This window comes from Channa argus, chromosome 22 (assembly GCF_033026475.1).
Source record: "Channa argus isolate prfri chromosome 22, Channa argus male v1.0, whole genome shotgun sequence".
Lineage (NCBI taxonomy): Eukaryota > Metazoa > Chordata > Actinopteri > Anabantiformes > Channidae > Channa > Channa argus.
Genome location: NC_090218.1, coordinates 912,506 through 930,835, shown reverse-complemented (window position 1 = coordinate 930,835; position 18,330 = coordinate 912,506). Strand labels below are relative to the sequence as shown.

The following is an 18,330-nucleotide window of genomic DNA, read 5'->3' as shown; positions in this document are numbered from 1 at the left end:
ATGGATTAAGAGGAAGAAAATGTTACAAAAAATGGAAATCTGTTAGAAACCTCAAGAGGGTGAGTTAAGGAAACCGAATTTTGAGAATGTTTTACTTTTTATGTGAAACACTGTCCAATTAAATATGAGTCCAATCTTCCACAAAGATTATGCTTTAATCCTTGACGTGCAAATTGTAACTTGACTCCTGCCTAAATTAGCGTACGGTGGCGCGACCTCTACTTCCGGCATAGCCACGTTTGCGGGACACCACATTTTTGCATATAATTTTTTCAGGGAATGTCGTTACATTTTATTTAAATAAAATATTATTAAAACACAATTAGTTTAAAAATGTATTTTAGAGGTAAGTTTTCTCGTTAGCTAAAGGTTCGTGTTGTGTTTTTTCCTAACAAAGCTCTTGTTTCGAAATGCTCCCCGGAAGTCACGGGGTGTTTTCTGGGAATCTGGTTGAATAATTGAATTATGGATGTATGGAGGTAAAGAAAAACTCTCGGTTAATATATCCATGAGTCGGTTACAGATAAGTACCACGTATATCATCGTCCACATTTATACGTTGATGTGTGGCAGATTCGGGACTTATGTCTCACATGGCCTCTCATTGTGATAACTCCAAATAATGCCTGTCTATTTTCTGCACAGATAGATATATATATATATATATATATAAACACACACACACACACACACGATTTGGTTTCTTAACCTACAAAACATACATATAGAAGATTTGCTGAAAAACCTATTTTAATATATAAGACGACTGCATGCTACGTATGACAAAAGCTGCAAAAACCACAAGAGTTCATTTTCCTTTCTACCACAGCCTCATGACACCCAATGGGAGGGACTTAAGTGTACATCACCTATGGGTGAATACACAAACCTTCTTGAATCGCTAAAAGGAATAATGATAGATTACTTTAGCTTGAGTATTTTGTAAAACTCTTTCTAACCCACATGTGGAATAGCTGTGTATGCTGAGTCGTGGCTGTATTTGAAGTAAAAGTAAGTATTTTCTTAGGCCTAAGTTAGACGCATATTTACTCCTCGGTTTGCTGTCGTAGCACTACAGATTTAATACTGGTATGCTAAGTAACAGATTTCACCGAGCCTCGATAACAAAGATTGCGATGTGTTTAAAAACTGCTGCCACATTCGATATTTGTAGAGCAGGTTTGTAAATTGTGCTGTAGTTTCTTTGGTGTACGTCGCTGTAGGAAACCAGGGAATGGGCGGAGGCGACCAAACTTAGCTTTTAGGATTTTCAACCTACAGCCAGATACACCTCGTATCAGTATGTTGCAATACCGCCTTAAATCCTACAGGTTTAGATGGAATGTCAAACAATATTAATCTGACAGAGCAGCACACTAACCTCACCCTGTCCTAAACCACATTAAGTCTCTAATCAGACAGAAATGAGTATGCCAAACAGCCAGGAAGATGGTATTTTAGACCACACTGTAGAGATTTGGGGAAATATTATGGGTAACCATGCAACTACAAGTTGACTCTGCACTGTTATAGTCATGTAGAAATAAATGAGTCAGTTTTCATATCCTGTCACTTGGTTTTTGCTCTAACTTTGCTCTACTAACTATAACTAATCCAGTTTTTGAGACGCCAAACGTTGGTCACTTGGTTTTCTGTAATGGCACTTCAATCTGGATCAAGTTGTAGAGGAACCCGAGCAGGTGTATGTGTAGTATTTCACAGGGAGGAACATGGTAAATTGCATTGACAATGCAAAAATAAATAAAATCTTGTCATCTCAACCCCAGACTTCTTTGCTTTTAAAGGGAAATTAAATGCACTGTATTTACAGATAATTTCAATCTCTTGTGGTCTGTATGCAAAAACTGGTTACAGTTTTAAAGTCGTTTGGCCAGTATTTAGTTTTCACATGTAAGCCATTCTATTTAACACCATGTATGCTTAGTGGCAAGTACAAACTAGCTTTTCTTCTTACAGTAAAACTGAACAGAGGGGAAACAAAAACACTCCCAAGTTTAGAGAACTCAAAAAGAGCTTATTTCGCTAAGTATTGTTTCGTGAACGTATGTGTCTCAACGCATAGTTGGAATTTAATTTAAATGAAAGGGTTTGATGTCAGCTTGCATGGATGAATGGCTTCAAAGGCTCTAGGATCAGGGGCAGAAATAGTTATTAACAATGTTAAATTAGAAATTGCACTAACATATTAAAATATTAACATTAATATAAACATAAATAATGTTAAAGAAATAAGTGTGTATATATAGCAACTATTTAGTGACTGGTCTTTATAACGTTCTCTAAAAGAGTATGACATCTTCAAGGTAAATTGTTAAGCAGTTTTGAACCAGAATAAGAAGATAAAAACGTTACTGAGAATCTCTACTTACATTCTTAGAAAAAGGGTTTATTTTTTTTTTATAAAAAATAAATGACTGCAATAACACAATCATTTATTTTTTATTTTTTGCCACTCCTCAATTCTTTAGATTCCAAAAGTAGCAACTCGAAAGGACAGTACAGGAACTGCACCCACCCATTGTTTAGTACTATACCTGTCTTTACCTGCTAACTACTACTCAGCCTCTTGTGTAGTTTTTCCTGCATGCAGTAAGCACATATGACACTCTGCACAGGCTGTTTTCCCATAATATCTCATCATGAATGCACCATGAAGTGAATTTAGTGAATATGCTATTACAATAGGATTTAGTAACTGTGAACCACTGATTGTTTGATGTATTTTTAATTTTTGTTTCTTATTGGCTAGTTATTAATTCATATAATGTCGTAAAGCGTCACATATCCTCCCCACCACTAAGATCAGGAAGTTTAAACAATAGATGTTAGTTTATTTTCCATGGGTTTAAAATTCTAATGACCTTGCAGTCCTTTTTTGTAGTCTTCCTTAGAATAATTCCACTGGGGTTCTCTGTTGTTTTATTCTCATTTTCTGTATCCTCATTTCTCACTGTCTTGTTTACAGCACATGCACACACCCTTCTCGTACTTGTTGCCCTGGAAAAATTCAGCCATTTAAAAACATCTTACCAAATGCTACAGTATAAACAGACACACTCAAACACACATCTTTTCTATCAGTGGTAGCAACCTGTCAATGACGTGATCAACAGTTAAACATCACTACCTGCAGTATAACGCAACTCTTTATGTTCATTCTAACAATGCTTTGTGTAAAAAGACAGAGCCTGTTGATGTCATGTCTAATACATAGGCACCTGGATGCCCCCTGTGATCATAGTATGTTCCTCTCTTTGAGGATTACATTAATTTTAAGATCCTGCTTGCACTGGCACCTTATTTCACTCACTCTTCACTTCCTTCAGAAAATCTTAAGAATAGCGTTATTACATCTGTTGGTACTGCATTTATTGCTTGTAGTACTATTAGAGAATCAAATATTTTTAAGTTCTACCTTTTTTATATATTTTACTTCTAGTTTTAAGTGAACAAATAAACCAAGTAAATGCAAATAGTATTAAACCTTATCAAGCCACGATTACTCATTAAGTAGATAAATAAACATGGAGGGACTGTAGACACCACCCTAAATATTGTGACTAAAAATATCTCAGTCTGCTGTGGTCTGTATGAAAAGCCTGTTTGCTCAGTAGTTTTAATAGTTCAGCCTATGTTTTGTATCCTAACAGTGGTGACAATGTGCCCAAACCATGGACAGCATATGTAATTCTTTTCTTTTATTTATATTACAGGTTGACTGGTCCTTGCAACAGGTGTGCAATGGATAATCCAGAGGATGTGATTGAGCCAGTGGCTCAGACTTTCACAGCACGAAATCTAGGTAGACGGCGTTTCTCACACGATCTTCACAATCTGAGCCCAGATGAGATAGATTCCTTTGTGTCTAGCCGTGGTAAGAAAAACTATCCCTAAAACTATCCCTTAAAAATTGTAAAAGTGTTGTATTACCTGCCCAACAACAAACTCTTTACAATTGCAGAAGGACGTCATTTCCTGGTGGTTCATCATCTTGAGGAACTAAAGGATTCAGATGTATCTTACTTCTTGCCTGAAACCCCAATTACATGCAAAGTGGACAACACAGAGAAGCACACTACTGGCTCAAAAGTACTTTTTTTTTTTTTTTTTTTTTTTTTAATATTTCTGCTGAATCTTGATACAGTGCTAAGATTGAACAGGTGAGGTATAATGTTGATAGTGTTTGAAGATTTGGGTGTTTCTGTAAGTTCCACATCTGAGATAGGCTCCAGGCCCCAGGCCCCTGCGACCCTGAAAAGGATAATCATTTACAGATAATGGAAATTATGGAAATCCGTCAGTAACCTGTGCCAATCTTATTGGAAGAGCTCTTTTCCTGATCCATCATGCTTCCTGCATGACAGCTTCATCACAAATTATATATTCACAGATGGCTACCCTTTTTTACTAACCTGAAGTACTAACCTGCGCTTACCAGTCCCTCCAGGATTCTGCAGACCTTTTTGTGATTGTTGCGGTCTTAAATGCCTTTTTACAGGGAATCCGTTGAATTATTTGCAACATTGTGTAATCCTGGAGGGATTGACTAAGTAAAAGCATCACCTGGTTCAGTGCATTTTAATAATGTGTGTTCAGTACTTTTTTACTAACTTTTTAAAAATTGATTGATTTCTTTTTAAGTGATTTCTTTCTATGATGTTTTTTTTTCTACAGTATGTCGCCTTTTTGAGTTATTATCAGTTTGTGGTTTTAATTTTATTTTAATGGCTGTACTAGAAATCATTTTTTTCCTCTTCTTGAGCTCATCTCATAAGCTCAGGGTGGCCACAACAAAAGTCCACACATTTATTTGGTACAGGTTTTTACTCTGCCACTCTCGCATGATAAAATTAAAGTTAAATGTCATAAATGGGAGATATAGTGAAAAGTCAGTTTGCAGATGTCACTATGTCTAGGAAGGTTTTTCCTTTCAGTGTCCTAAGGCATGCATGAATTGGAAACTCAAAATTATGATTAATTCTTCATTGACTATGACGTTTCAGTTAAAATAAACATTTGATACCCAAACTGTGTAGTTGTTATATTGATGATTGTTAAATGTTTGTGCAAAGCTGTGACTGCTGGTGTTTCCCAGCTCCTAGCAACATTTGTGAACAAAATGTTAATATTGTTTACTTACAGTATGTACATCATTTCATAATGTTTATCCAGGTCCGTGTGGGTACCCTGTATACAGTGAAGCTAACACATGGTCCTTTCCATTGGACAGTGAAGAGGAAGTACAAGCACTTTCAGGAGCTGCATCGAGACCTTTACAAGCACAGGATGTTGATTCATTTTCTGCCCCTGGGAAGGTCGGTGTATCAGTGTGTTGATCTTAATCATGCAAATCAGCCTCTTGTTCTGAGAGACATGCAGCTGAAATCTGAGTCATTGCTTTGAGATTTTATTATGAGACTTCTGAAGCACTGAGTATTTTTAAATATTCAAATTTCTCTTAAAGATTTGCAAAGGAGAGGCAGCAGTTGAGAGCCATGCCAGAGGAACTGCCCAGCCTCCATGGAACTGAATGGACCAGAAGGGCCTCCAGCAAAATGGTATCAAATAAGACTAGCAGATCCACACTTTGAACTACCCCTCCAAATACTGTACACACACACACCCACACACACACACACACGCAAACACAAAATGTGTATAGAATTTTGACAAGATTTTTAAATACATTTTATTCAAAAAAGGTGATAAGTGTTTTTAATAACTATATAGTAAAAAATAAAAACAAAGCAAGCCAATTTTCACAAGAAGGGTTCTTGTTGAGGTTTAGTTGGTGTTTGCTTTTGGTATTTTCTGAGCGTACCAATTCCAACCATTAATTTGTACATACTGATCAGCGTGTTATAGGGTTGAGATATTCTGTTAATATCATATGCATTTTGGAGGTGCCAGTTTTTACTTTACTTTCTGTTGCAGAAATACCTGGAGGAGTACCTGAATGATTTGCTGGAGAACATAGTCTTTAGGAATCATTATAGCATGGTAGTAGCTATTAAATTACAAACATACTCTAAATGATACACATACAAAGTGGATGTAATACAGAATATTTAATATATAAATATAATATTTTCTCTTGTCTTTATTTTTAGCTGGAATTCCTCGCTATTGGACCTATCTCCTTTGTCACTGATCTTGGACCCAAAGGCTTGTAAGCTAACTTTTTGAGAGTGTGTGAGATACAAGGACCATATAGAAATGGAAAATTAGTGCATTTTAGAGGTTTACTCTGCAGCATCTGTTCAATTTCTCTCAGGGAGGGACCCATCACCAAGAGGTCAGGAGGTCACCGGATCCTTGGCTTGAACTGTGCTGGTCATCATCAAATCTGTTTCCGATGGTCACACCGGTGGCTGGTGGTGAAAGACTCATTCCTGATGTATATGGACCAAGACAAAGGCTGCATCAACTTTGTGCTGCTGTTTGACACAGAGTTTAAAGTGAAAGTGGGCCAGGCTTACACAGGCACTAAATATGGGGTTTGTTTTGAGAACTTCGCTCGGTAGGTCGCCTGTGTGTTTTTGCACGTATACTGACAATTACAGTATATGGAGCAATGTGTGATATGTATTTGACTGTAATACCTATTCTTTGTTTTTGGTCAGGAGTCTCATCATCAAATGTGGCAGCTATAGACAAGCTCATTGGTGGAGTAATGAAATCAACCATCTGGCAGAATCCTGTGACTTTTTCAAACCGCAGCGCTTTAATGGGTTTGCTCCATCACGTGAGAGCACACTCACTAAATGGTTAGACATAAAACGCTCAGAATCTTTTAATCATCTATCACAGTTTAAGTCGTCATTTCCTAAGAATTGCTTGCATTTTTTTGTTATTCATTATTATAAAGGTATGTGAATGGAAGTGGCTACTTTGCAGACCTGGCTGATGCTCTTGAACAAGCTAAAGAGGAAATCTTCATCACAGATTGGTGGTAAGTGTGAGCAAGATATGGATCCAGTAATAAATAAATAAACACATAAATAAATGTGTTTGTAGTAAACTATATATCTATATCTCTCTCTCTATATATATATAAACATAGCAAATTTGAATGTAAATAATAAAAAGAGTGAGTAGAGAGTGTAATGCTTCTTTTCTATCAGGCTCAGCCCAGAAGTGTTCCTTAAAAGACCAGCAACTGATAACTATTGGCGCCTGGATGAGATTCTCAAACGCAAAGCAGTAGGGATTTTTTCTGTCTTATTAAGAATTTAAATTATTCCCAAATTTTTTATTGCCTGTGCTGATTATATTTTTTAATTACACGGCCCATGTTTGAAACGTTTTCATCAGGAACAAGGAGTCAAAGTGTGTATTCTGCTATACAAAGAGGTGGAACTAGCACTTGGCATCAAGAGTGACCACAGCAAGAGGACTTTAATGAATATGCACCCAAACATCAAGGTCTGGCACCTCTCTGCATAATATGATGTACAGAAAATGGGCATTCAACTGTTCCATCCAATCCACAATTTATGTTTTGTTGTTTTTACATTCGTCAGGTAATGCGACACCCTGACCACGTGTCGTCTGTGGTGATTCTGTGGGCTCACCATGAAAAGATGGTGGCCATTGACCAAACCATAGCCTTTGTAGGGGGGATTGACCTAGCGTTTGGGAGATGGGATGACAGCCAGTACCGGCTAACTGACCTGGGTTTACCAGAGAGGGCAAACAGGGTAACTGAGATGGAGCCAAAAGTAGATACAGGCGTAAGAACTTATTAGTCTTTTGAGCTTTGTTTAGTTTTTCTTATCAAGTATATGTTTCCAGTATGTCCAAAACCCTGCCGACACTGACACATGTCTCTGATAAGCAGGATAATGGTGTGGCTGATGGTCCAAAACCATCTGAACCAGATAAGAAAGCAGAGCAGAACTCTGATTATCTGAGTGGCAACACTAAACTGTGGCTTGGCAAAGACTACAACAATTTTATCAGGAAAGACTGGGTCCAAGTGGATAAACCATTTGAAGGTACATTTTTAATTTTTCTTTCAGTATCTGACACACACATGTAGGCACACTGAAAGTCTTTTTAATAGGGGAGCTCAAAGGATGACTTTTTATATTTTTTCAGACAACATTGACCGCACTGAAGTGCCTCGCATGCCGTGGCGTGATCTGTCTGCAGCTATTCATGGCAAAGCTGCCAGGGATGTAGCCCGCCACTTCATCCAGCGCTGGAACTTCACCAAGGTCAGACTGAAAGAAAGGTTCTGTAGCTACTAGGAAAAGCATTTATTAGGAGGTGTGCGTAAAGTAAAAATTAAAATGTATTTTTGCTTTCTAAATAATCAATAGGTATAAGAAATTATGAGACTTGTATTGCTTTAATCCTACTGGAATTTTTAAGCTGTTGTCTCAGTCTCATCTAATGTTGTTATGTATGTTATGTTAGGAAAACATGAAAACATTACACAGATAGTAAATAGTGTTAATACACTTGACTTATGAGTGAAACATGGCTAATGGGAAGAGGGAAAAAAAATCTGTTTTCCTACTTGTTTTCCTCTCTAGATCTTCAAAAGCAAGTACAAGGATGACTTCTACCCTTACCTTCTTCCCAAGTCTCATTGTACTGCTGACTCTCTGTCATTCATTGTGCCTGGGTCCAAAAAAGCCAAAGTTCAGGTACGTACACACATTCAATAAAAGCCCAAACCATCCAATCGTTGTACAAAACTTTGTTGCTTTTTATTATCGAAACAGAAAACTTAAATGTGATTCTTAGCAGAGTATTATTATTTCAAGTTGGTATGCCTTTATTTTTCTTAGGTTGATAAATTAAACAAAAAGGATAAATGACATTGCCAGGCTCAGCTGTTCTGGTAATGTACTGCGTTTTGGCCTTCAACAAAGTCTGTTTCCCCTTGAAGTTTATTCTACAGATGAATCATCTGTCATCATTACATTTTTAATGAAGAACAGTGGCTGATGATTAATTCAAAATCTGAACTTTCTCCTTTGAAAACTGAAGCATCATTATACAACCCCATTTCAAAAAAAGTTGGGACGATGTGTAAAACTACATGGCAACTAATTAGGTTAATTGGCAACAGATCAGTAACATGACTTGGTATAAAAGGAGGATTTCAGAGATGCAGATATCCTGTGCACTCATGCTGCTGCTACTACCCTTAAACCACTGGATGCTTTACACCACAGTAACATTTAAATAATTATTGCAGACAGTTATCATAGTCACCAGTCTTATTTTTAGGAAAATGTTGGATGGTCATCTCCAACATCTATAAGGCTTCAGCATGCCTATGTCTTTATCTACATATATGGCCTAACTTTAGTTGGGAGCTCTTGACCATGAATCCAGGTCACAGGAGAAACTGGTTCACTAACACTAAACCTAGGAAGACTGGTCTCCGGTACTAAGCTTTTTCTTACCTAAAGGAGTTAGACACCCAATTCAAAACATTAAAAGCTTATATTTCTAATAATAGATGTGATTTTTGGTAATTAGTGTTTCCCTTTTATTGATGTATTTCATGGCTCTTTGGGTAAATAAATTCTATTGTTATGATTTTGTGTATATAGTACGCAATTTGTTCTTAGGTCTCTCTTGAGATCTTGATCTCAATGAGATTTCCAGAAAAAAATACTAACAGTCTTTGAGCATATTACATTTATATGGTTTGCATTTGTAATATAAACTGGGCTGCAATTGATCTCTATATTAATTTAGAGAAATGATTAAAATTACTGTAATGACTATAAGAAAAACACAACCACTGCCAAATAAGCCACTACTAGCTTCTACGCTGTATTTAATATTGTTTGACACAAGTAAGATCTAGCTAGAAATAAAAGTTAGAGTTATTTACAGTACAACAAAGAGACACTGTTCTAGTTTTTAAAATGCAGCTGAGCTTTTTTTTTTTGGGTGGCAGATGGTGGAACAAGAGTAAAGCCTGTGGAACAAAATCACTTCCAACATGTTTATCCAGTTCAGTAAAGCCAGAGAAAACAAATGCACTGCCAAGTACAAGAAAAGAGAACAAATAGACACATCCTATTTGGAATAAGCTTCATGATAAATGTTGTCCACATTTTGAGAAACACTGGCTGTAGCTGCTCAACTGCCTTGATACATAGGCTATCATTTCCATTCTTAATTTAATATTAAAATAATCGAAGGATGCATTACACATTGTGTTCACTAAATTACAGGAAAAAAAATCCAAAACAGGCTGACAAGCACAGACCCTACATATTAGCCCGGTAAAGTTATTGTAAAAGTAAAAAAAACATTTCAGCTTGTCCCTTCAGGGGTCCCCACAGCGGAACGTGTCCCACACATTCATTTTGCATGAGTTTTTACGCCCTTCCCACTGCAACCCTCGCATTTTATCCGGGCTCGGGACCCACACTTGGCGGCTGGGCGAGGCCCCACCTGGTAGGGGGGATTCCTACTCGCGACCTTCTGCATCCCAATCCACTACGCCCCTCTTTCTATTGTAAAAGATGAAAGTGTTATAAGTGACATGTGTAGTCCCAAATAGTGTCTTACTGTAAGCAAAATTGTTCTTACTCAACAATAAATGTTATGGTTTTATTATTATTATTTTTTTTATTGTAGGCAGTAACATGAAATAATAACCCTCGTTCCCCATGTCACTGTAACTTTCTGATCAGGTTTTGTTTCATCTTTTTTCAGAATTTTGGAGCAATGTAATATAACGGCAGCAGGTTTTTTCATCAACCCATATTTTATTACAATAGAACATAACATATCAGATGTTGAAAGTGAGAAACTTTACCATTTCATGGAAAATATTAGATCATTTGGAATTGGATGGAATTTGCCTTTGCATTTGACAACTAAATAGGTTAACTGGCAACAGGTCAGTATCATGACTGGGTATAAAAGGAGCATTTTGGAGAGGCAGAGCCTCTTGAATATAAAGATAGACAGAGGTTCACTAATCTGTGATAAACGTCCAAAAATTGTGAAAGAATTTCAGAAAAATGTTCCTAAACAGAAAATTGCAAAGACTTTGGTGATCTCACCATCTACAGTATATAATACAATCAAAAGATTCAGAGAATAAGGAGGAAACTCTTTTTGCAAGAGACAAGGCCAAAGGTTAAAACTATGCTCTCTTCAGGTCCCCAGGTGACACTGTATTAAAAACAGGCTCACTGCATGAGCTCAGGAACACTTCCAGAAATCACTGTATGTGAATACAGTTCCATGTACAATCCACAAATGTTAGTTAAAGCTGTATCATGCAAAGAAGAAGCCATATGTGACCATGATTCAAAAACGTCGCCAGAACGGTCTGAGGCAAAATGGAAAACTGTTTTGTGGTCAGATGAATCAAAATTTTAAAGTCATTTTGAAATCATGGACAATGTTGTACACATCGTCCCAACTTCTTTGGAATTTGGGTTGTAGAAATTAATGCAAAAAGCAGGCATTTCAGGCTACCAACTTTTGTCATACACAAGCACTTTTATTTATTTATTGATTGATTGACATAACTATAGTAAAACTATACAGTATAGCAAAAATGTAAGATCTTTAATTAACCACTGCTGAACAGTATGATAAACACAGTATATTCAGTGATAGAGGTTTTTCTTTTACTTTTACATGTTATTTGCTAAGGTGTTGCGCTCTGCCGATCGATGGTCAGCTGGAACCTGTGAGAACTCAATCCTTAATGCCTACATCCACACCATTGAGAACAGCGAGCATTACATCTACATTGAGGTAATGTGGGTGCTTTATACACAAATATGTAACTCAAAGCACATTACATTGCATAGCCTCACTACATTTAATTTAATCATTTGACAAACATAGAGCACCTGATTTAGAATTACATACCCTTTGATACATTACTAAGAGATTCAGTTTTTAATAATGAGGTTTTATCATTTTGAATGCAGTCATAGCTTGCTCTCTTCTTCGCCACCTACCCACCTGCCTTAGCTTGAATCTCATACCGAGCCGCCATCTGCCTTTTCTCTGCCTTAGAACCAGTTCTTTATCAGCTGTGCCGATGGGAAGAGTGTTCACAACGGGATCGGGGATGCAATTGTGGAGCGAATACTACGTGCACACAGGTTAACTGAATGTACTAGCTACATACACACATTCTTGAATCTTGAAGTTACAAAGCAGCTTTTCACGAAATCTGTGCTCAAGGTGGAATAAAATGTGGTAAATAATAAACAGAGACATGCACATTTCAGCATTTCATTTTACTGAAAAGAAAACATGCCATCACTATTTCATATTATCTTAGGATCATAATATATTAATGTTATCTCATATGAAAATGAGAGGTTAGTTAGCTGTGTTACACTGTGTGAAGTGTTTTAAATGATAACATTTAATAGAAATATGAATAAATAGTCCACTTTCATGTTATAATAGTACATGTGTTGCCATATTTTCTTATTGCAGAGAGCAGAAGAAGTACAGAGTGTTTGTGGTGATCCCTCTTCTTCCTGGATTTGAGGGAGATATTAGTACAGGAGGTGGAAATGCCATTCAAGCTATTCTGCACTTTACATATCGGTGAGAACCCTGTCCTGCTCTTATCAATTTAGATAATAAGGTGTAATAAGGTGTACCTCTTCAGATTCATCTATCTGATTTTTTGTTACATCATTGTCCTGTACTTTGTTAACTAGTCAACTTGAATACATTTTTATGTTCAGGACTATGTGCCGTGATGAACACTCCATACTGTCTAGACTAAAGAATGGTGAGTTTTGACACTTTTCTGCTCAGTTCCAACTCAGAAAACGGCTTGACATCAAAAAACACCTCTCTAATATGTATTTCTTTTTTTTCTCCTTGTGTTGCTTCTTTAAACTGAAGATACTGGTCTTAGGTATCTGCTTATCAGTTTCCATTTCCATTCTTTACTTTTTCCTCTTCTTTTCACATGCAGTTTTAGAAAATACATGTTTGTATGAGTTGTTTATATATTTGTATGTTATTTCTTTACAATAATGTGATTTTTCCCACCAGTTATGGACCAGTGGACAGAGTACATCACATTCTGTGGCCTTAGAACCCATTGCCAGCTGTCCCAGTCGCTTATCACAGAGCTTATCTATGTTCACAGCAAGACCCTCATTGCTGATGACCGCTGCTATATCATTGGTGAGTCAACAGCAGTGCAGTCATTCAGAGACAGATTACTGTTTTGACTTTGACTCATCATTGATCTCCAAGACAGAATCAGTCATGTCTTACAACCAATATGGGAACAGAAGGCTTCAATTAAAATGTTATATACATAGTGAATTTAAAGCAACTGTGGCTTTGGATGGAGTTCAATATATATGAATACAGAAATACTCTATGTAGAAATAAATAATGAACACTTATTTGGACAGTTCTTTTTTTTTAAATGAGTTGTTAGAAGGAAGAGTAAAATCAAATATTGGAGGACACTGTGTATTCTGATCTCCATACAGGACATCAAGATAACAATTCATGATGTAATGTAATCCAGCATTACTGTTTGTAAGGTAGTATAATTAAATTCAACCTCACAGAATAATGTTAACTCAATGCTGTATTAAGATACGGCTCCAGCATATCAAAACATTTCCTACTGGTGGTCATTTATAATAAAAACATTCCACCCGGGAAACACTAGATGACCTTTTAATGTAAGGCATTCACAGGAAAAGCATTGTTGTTGTCAGGAAATTAGCTAAATTAATAAGGGTTGATTAAATGCAACCTCACCTGAAACATTAATAATTACAAATCCAAACTATGTTGCAAAGGTTAAGCCTAACTCAATACATCTTGACCTTTTTTGCCAAGATAGAAAATCTGTTTGGCAGCATTAGGTCTGAAGAATACTTATATCATTTATATCATAAGGTATCAGTTATCTTATTCTGAGTTTATGTTTGATACAATTGATAACTATGAGAGATCACACTACAAATGCTTGTACTTTCCACTTGTGTTCCAGGATCAGCCAACATCAATGACCGCAGTATGTTGGGCACTAGAGATAGCGAGTTGGCAGTGCTTGTGGAAGATGAAGAGCGGGTCCCGTCCGTCATGGGAGGGGAGGAGTACCAGGCAGGACCCCTCACGCTTGGTCTGCGTAAAGAGTGTTTCAGGTCTGGATTAAAAGCGTAACGCATGAATTCAAGTGCTTTATTTAGGACCATGAATAGTTCAACCTATAGATTTAATCAAGTTTTAAATTAATATATAGAGGTTATAAATTGGGGGAGGCTGTAGCACAGTTGGTAAGGCAGTCATCTATGGACCACAGGGCCAGTGGTCCAATCCCCAGTCCTGGCTATAGGTCAAAGTGTCTCTGGCCAAGGTAACAAAGTGTCTCTGGCCAAGGTTCTCTGGCCCATTTCCATCCCCAGCTGTGCAGTGCCCGTCCAAGCCCGGTAGAAACTGGGGAGGGCTACATCAGTAGGGGAATCAAGCATAAAAACTGTGCCAAATCAACATGCATCTGCTGTGGCGACCCTGAACTCACGGGATAAGCCAAAAGGACAAAAAATGATAAAAATATATAGAAGTTATAACAAACTTCAAGCCTAGCTAACCACCTACACTTTATTATTTGGTTTACAATAAAATTATCTCCTTCTGGAATTTTTTGGAAACGGAGTAATATTTCTCTTCTTATCAAAATATTTAAGCCATATGACGGTCTGTATTGTATAAACATTTGTCTTTTTTTGTATGCACTGCTGAACCTTTTCCAGAGTTCTAGTTGGAGCATCTTCAGAAGTCAGCATTAATATTGATGATCCAATCAGTGATGATTTCTTCTTCTCAGTCTGGAAGGCATCTGCGGAAATGAATGCCACCATTTATGACAAGGTATAGATTTACCACGGATTGTGTCTTGTATATCTTGACCTCTTATCAGCAGCAGCATGTAGTTTCACTTTTTAAAAAAAATCTCTACTTTGTTTTTGTTGGCAGGTCTTCAAATGCCTGCCGAACAACGCTGTCCTCAATATGCGACAACTGAGGGAATATGCCACCAAGGATCGCCTCTGTGACACAGACCCTGAGGAGGCCATAGAGGAGCTGAAGGCTGTTCGAGGGCTGCTGGTCTACTTCCCACTTGACTTCCTGCGTGAGGAGAACCTACTGCCTCCACGAGGCACTAAAGAGGGCATGGCTCCTGTAGAGTTGTGGACATAACTGCAGTGTAGCAAAGATCAGACCACTACATAACAGCTGAAGAGGTGTTGTAACACATGCTTCTCATTAGAGTTTCAACTTACTTAATGTTCAGCACAATACACTAAAATAGTTACAGCAATAACACTTCAATGGTGAAGACATCACCATAACACAATTTATCATGTTTTTGATTGCTAGTGGGCAATCCTGAACATAACCACTGATTATGATGATCTGTATTGGCCACTTTGTATATCTTCTTCCTCGACAGTGCAGTCTGAACAACAAAGCTGGTGGTGGTGCACACACACATGAACGTATGAGTCTGGAGAGAATGGCAAATTTGTATTTGAAATCAAGCATCTCACATGATCTGGAAACATAATGTACATTGGTGCAAGGCTTTTAGGTGGGTGGGTGGTTCTATCTCTCTCTTTCTCTTTCCCACTCTTATTCTCCCTTTGAGGCTTCGCCTCTCACTGCAGTGCCAGCAAATCTGTCAGAACATTTGTGGTTGTTATGGTGACGGCTATAAAGAGATGACTGGATTGTAGCTGAAATAAAGACTGGATAGGGAAGAAAAGGAAGAGTACTAATGAGAGCGAGAACTTACTAAATATGGATGGGTTACTGTAAATCGGAGTAATATTTTGAAAGAAGGCTGACAATTCGAGTAGACACAAAGTAATTTAACATTTTAAATAAATGGTAGAGAAACGGGCAAAGTCAAGGAGAATAATTAAAGGGTGCTATGTTGATATACTGTTAGATGTCACGATTTTTTTAAAAGTAACCATAACAACCAAGTGAATTATTATTTCACCAGGTTGTCAGCAGTCCAGAACAGAACATTCCAGTATCCACTTGGCTTTAAAAACTGGATGAAGCACAGATATAGTATTTTTGACTATTGTTTTTTCACTAGTGTCCATGTGGGCTTCAATATGTGTCCAGGTGGAAGCAGGATTTTGACCACATTCCACATTTGTATGATTGCATTCCATTTAACCACAACATCGTAAATGAGTAGCTTTTTAATGGTGTGTGATTAGAGCATCACCAAGTCATAGTTTTAATCTTAAACAGAAAACAATCTTAGGTTTTTTTATTACAAAATCCCCTGCTAATTCCTTTCACTGAGCCACAAGGAATCACATGTGGTTTTGTCATGGAGCTCAATTGTGAGCCAAGGTCAAGATGAACATCTCTCTTTGAATATGTTTGTGTTGACTCACTGTTGATATAGGTTAGAGGAGGAGAAAAAGGATAATTAAAAGAAAAAGAAAAGCTTAAGTCCTAAACCCTAATATCTCAATACCCAATGCTAACTGTGGTTATGCTTGGCAGCTTCTAGGTATGTGAATGTCATCAGAGCATTCATAGAAAAAAGAGGTTGTTACTTTTAGCACTTTTTACATGTTTGCAAATTTCCTGCACACAATCTGGTGTTTGTTCTTCTGTTAAGCACCTGTATCATCTCATATACAGGTGCTATATCTTATGAAACAAACAAGCAGGGATGCAAACAATAAGAATGGGACATCTGAATGGGACTTTATGCTGTATGTTTTAATCTCATGGAGTTTTTTCCAACTTGAAAAAAAAAAATAAAAATAAAAATAAATATATATATATATATATATATATATATATATATAAAAAAATAAAAAAATAGCTGGCTCATGTATTTTAAAATGCTTTTTTATGAACTGATAAATTGGAGAGATGGATTAACATAATTAATTAATTTTAGCCAAAAAGTGAAAACTCGTTGAACCTGAGACAGATCCAATGGAATTGCATGAAGTCAAATTGCAAATGCTTCATAAGCTTTCACGACAAACCCACAACTCAAAGACACTACATTGGGTTTTGAACTTGTCTCCTTAGGTGGCAAATGAAGGCATCCTCCCTCTGTATTGTGAATTTCTGGTTTCACTGTTCACATTGTGTTCTTGAAGATGTTGAATAGATGCTGTGGACCCTTGCACACTAGATGTTGCGTATTTACTATTTATCACTTGCTAATACACTTTTCTTAATACATTACTAATGAGAACCTGGCTTTTTAACTGACACTGACATGCTTAACTATAACCATGTGAAATACTTTTTGTATACATATCCTGTTGGTGTTAAATTGAAATAATGATGTGTAGCTTACTAACACTCAGGGGCAGATAGATTATAGTCATTCTTACTCAATTGTTTAAGAACAACTTGTACATTAAGGTATGGCACTTTTCTAATTTTCTCAACAAAGTTATTTTTATAGAATTTCAAAGTGAGTAACTACTTTTAGTTTTGAAATCTTAGTCAAATCAAAACACGAAACTTCAAGAAACATACTGTATAGTTTTAAAAAATGAATAGCACAGCATAGAAAAATTTGAATGCTGTCCATGATGGGCCGGTGTCAGAACACAATGCATCACCACTTGGGGTGTAATGGGGCTGCATAGCCACAAGCTGGTCTGAGTACCCATCCTGACCCCTGTCCACCTCAACAATAAAACTACCACATGGTATTAATGTTGGCCAATCAGTGTTTATGTGCACATTCAAAGAGAATACATCTAAACCTACAAATGGGGATTAATTTTTGTGTAATGACATGTATTCTTTTAATATTACAAAAACTTGTAATTGTAATTCACCTTGTCATGACGATCTAGACAATAAACCACTTTCTAAATGTGTTTCTCAAATGTTGCCTTTCACCTTCAGGAAGAAATGTATATAGTTGTCTTATACATTTCTAGTATCACAATGTAGCTTATGTAAGTTACAGAAATGACCTTAACTATCTGTAGAATTTGTTGCTGGATCTTATAATGCATAGCAAACTGGTTGTTACATGGGCAATATTTTACACAAAAAGGACTTTAGTTCATGAGAGTATGAACTGAGAGTGCTGAAAAGTTCAATAAATCACCCATGAAACCCAAGGTTTATTGATATGGTTTAGGTTTTTATGACCAGATTGTGGTCTTAGACACTTGATAAACAGCTAAGGGAGTAATGCATTACTGAAAAGCAATATGATCTTCTGGAGCTAAGTAAAGCCTCATTAATAGAAAAAACTAGCAATTATTATGCTGTTAGGAAGGCAGTAACATAAGAAAACCA

General features: G+C 36.8%; 1 protein-coding gene across 2 annotated transcripts; it reads left to right on the top strand.

The window, feature by feature from the left end:
- The first annotated feature begins 833 nt into the window (after window positions 1–833).
- Window positions 834–17,899, top strand: pld2 (phospholipase D2). 2 transcript variants are annotated; one of them, XM_067491992.1, is made up of 24 exons: window positions 834–1,011; window positions 3,735–3,895; window positions 3,983–4,110; window positions 5,194–5,336; window positions 5,486–5,579; window positions 5,956–6,021; window positions 6,132–6,190; window positions 6,296–6,541; window positions 6,645–6,788; window positions 6,890–6,973; window positions 7,146–7,224; window positions 7,336–7,446; window positions 7,545–7,721; window positions 7,862–8,018; window positions 8,122–8,240; window positions 8,562–8,675; window positions 11,668–11,772; window positions 12,040–12,128; window positions 12,472–12,585; window positions 12,729–12,775; window positions 13,045–13,179; window positions 14,009–14,162; window positions 14,772–14,889; window positions 14,995–17,899. In XM_067491992.1, exons 2-24 carry the CDS (start codon window positions 3,763–3,765, stop codon window positions 15,217–15,219), a joined length of 2,841 nt encoding a protein of 946 aa, XP_067348093.1. In that variant the 5' UTR covers window positions 834–1,011; window positions 3,735–3,762; the 3' UTR covers window positions 15,220–17,899. The 2 variants fall into 2 exon arrangements, with proteins under 2 accessions (XP_067348093.1, XP_067348092.1); XM_067491991.1 differs by having other exon boundaries at window positions 7,545–7,754.
- The last annotated feature ends 431 nt before the right edge of the window (window positions 17,900–18,330 follow it).

Excerpts from the sequence above, each read along its gene's own strand:
- pld2 (XM_067491991.1), top strand. The coding sequence starts at position 3,763 with ATGGATAATCCAGAGGATGTGATTGAGCCAGTGGCTCAGACTTTCACA. Across the intron at positions 7,447-7,544 it reads ATATGCACCCAAACATCAAG|GTAATGCGACACCCTGACCA; the intron begins GTCTGGCACCTC and ends TACATTCGTCAG. Across the intron at positions 8,019-8,121 it reads AGTGGATAAACCATTTGAAG|ACAACATTGACCGCACTGAA; the intron begins GTACATTTTTAA and ends ATATTTTTTCAG.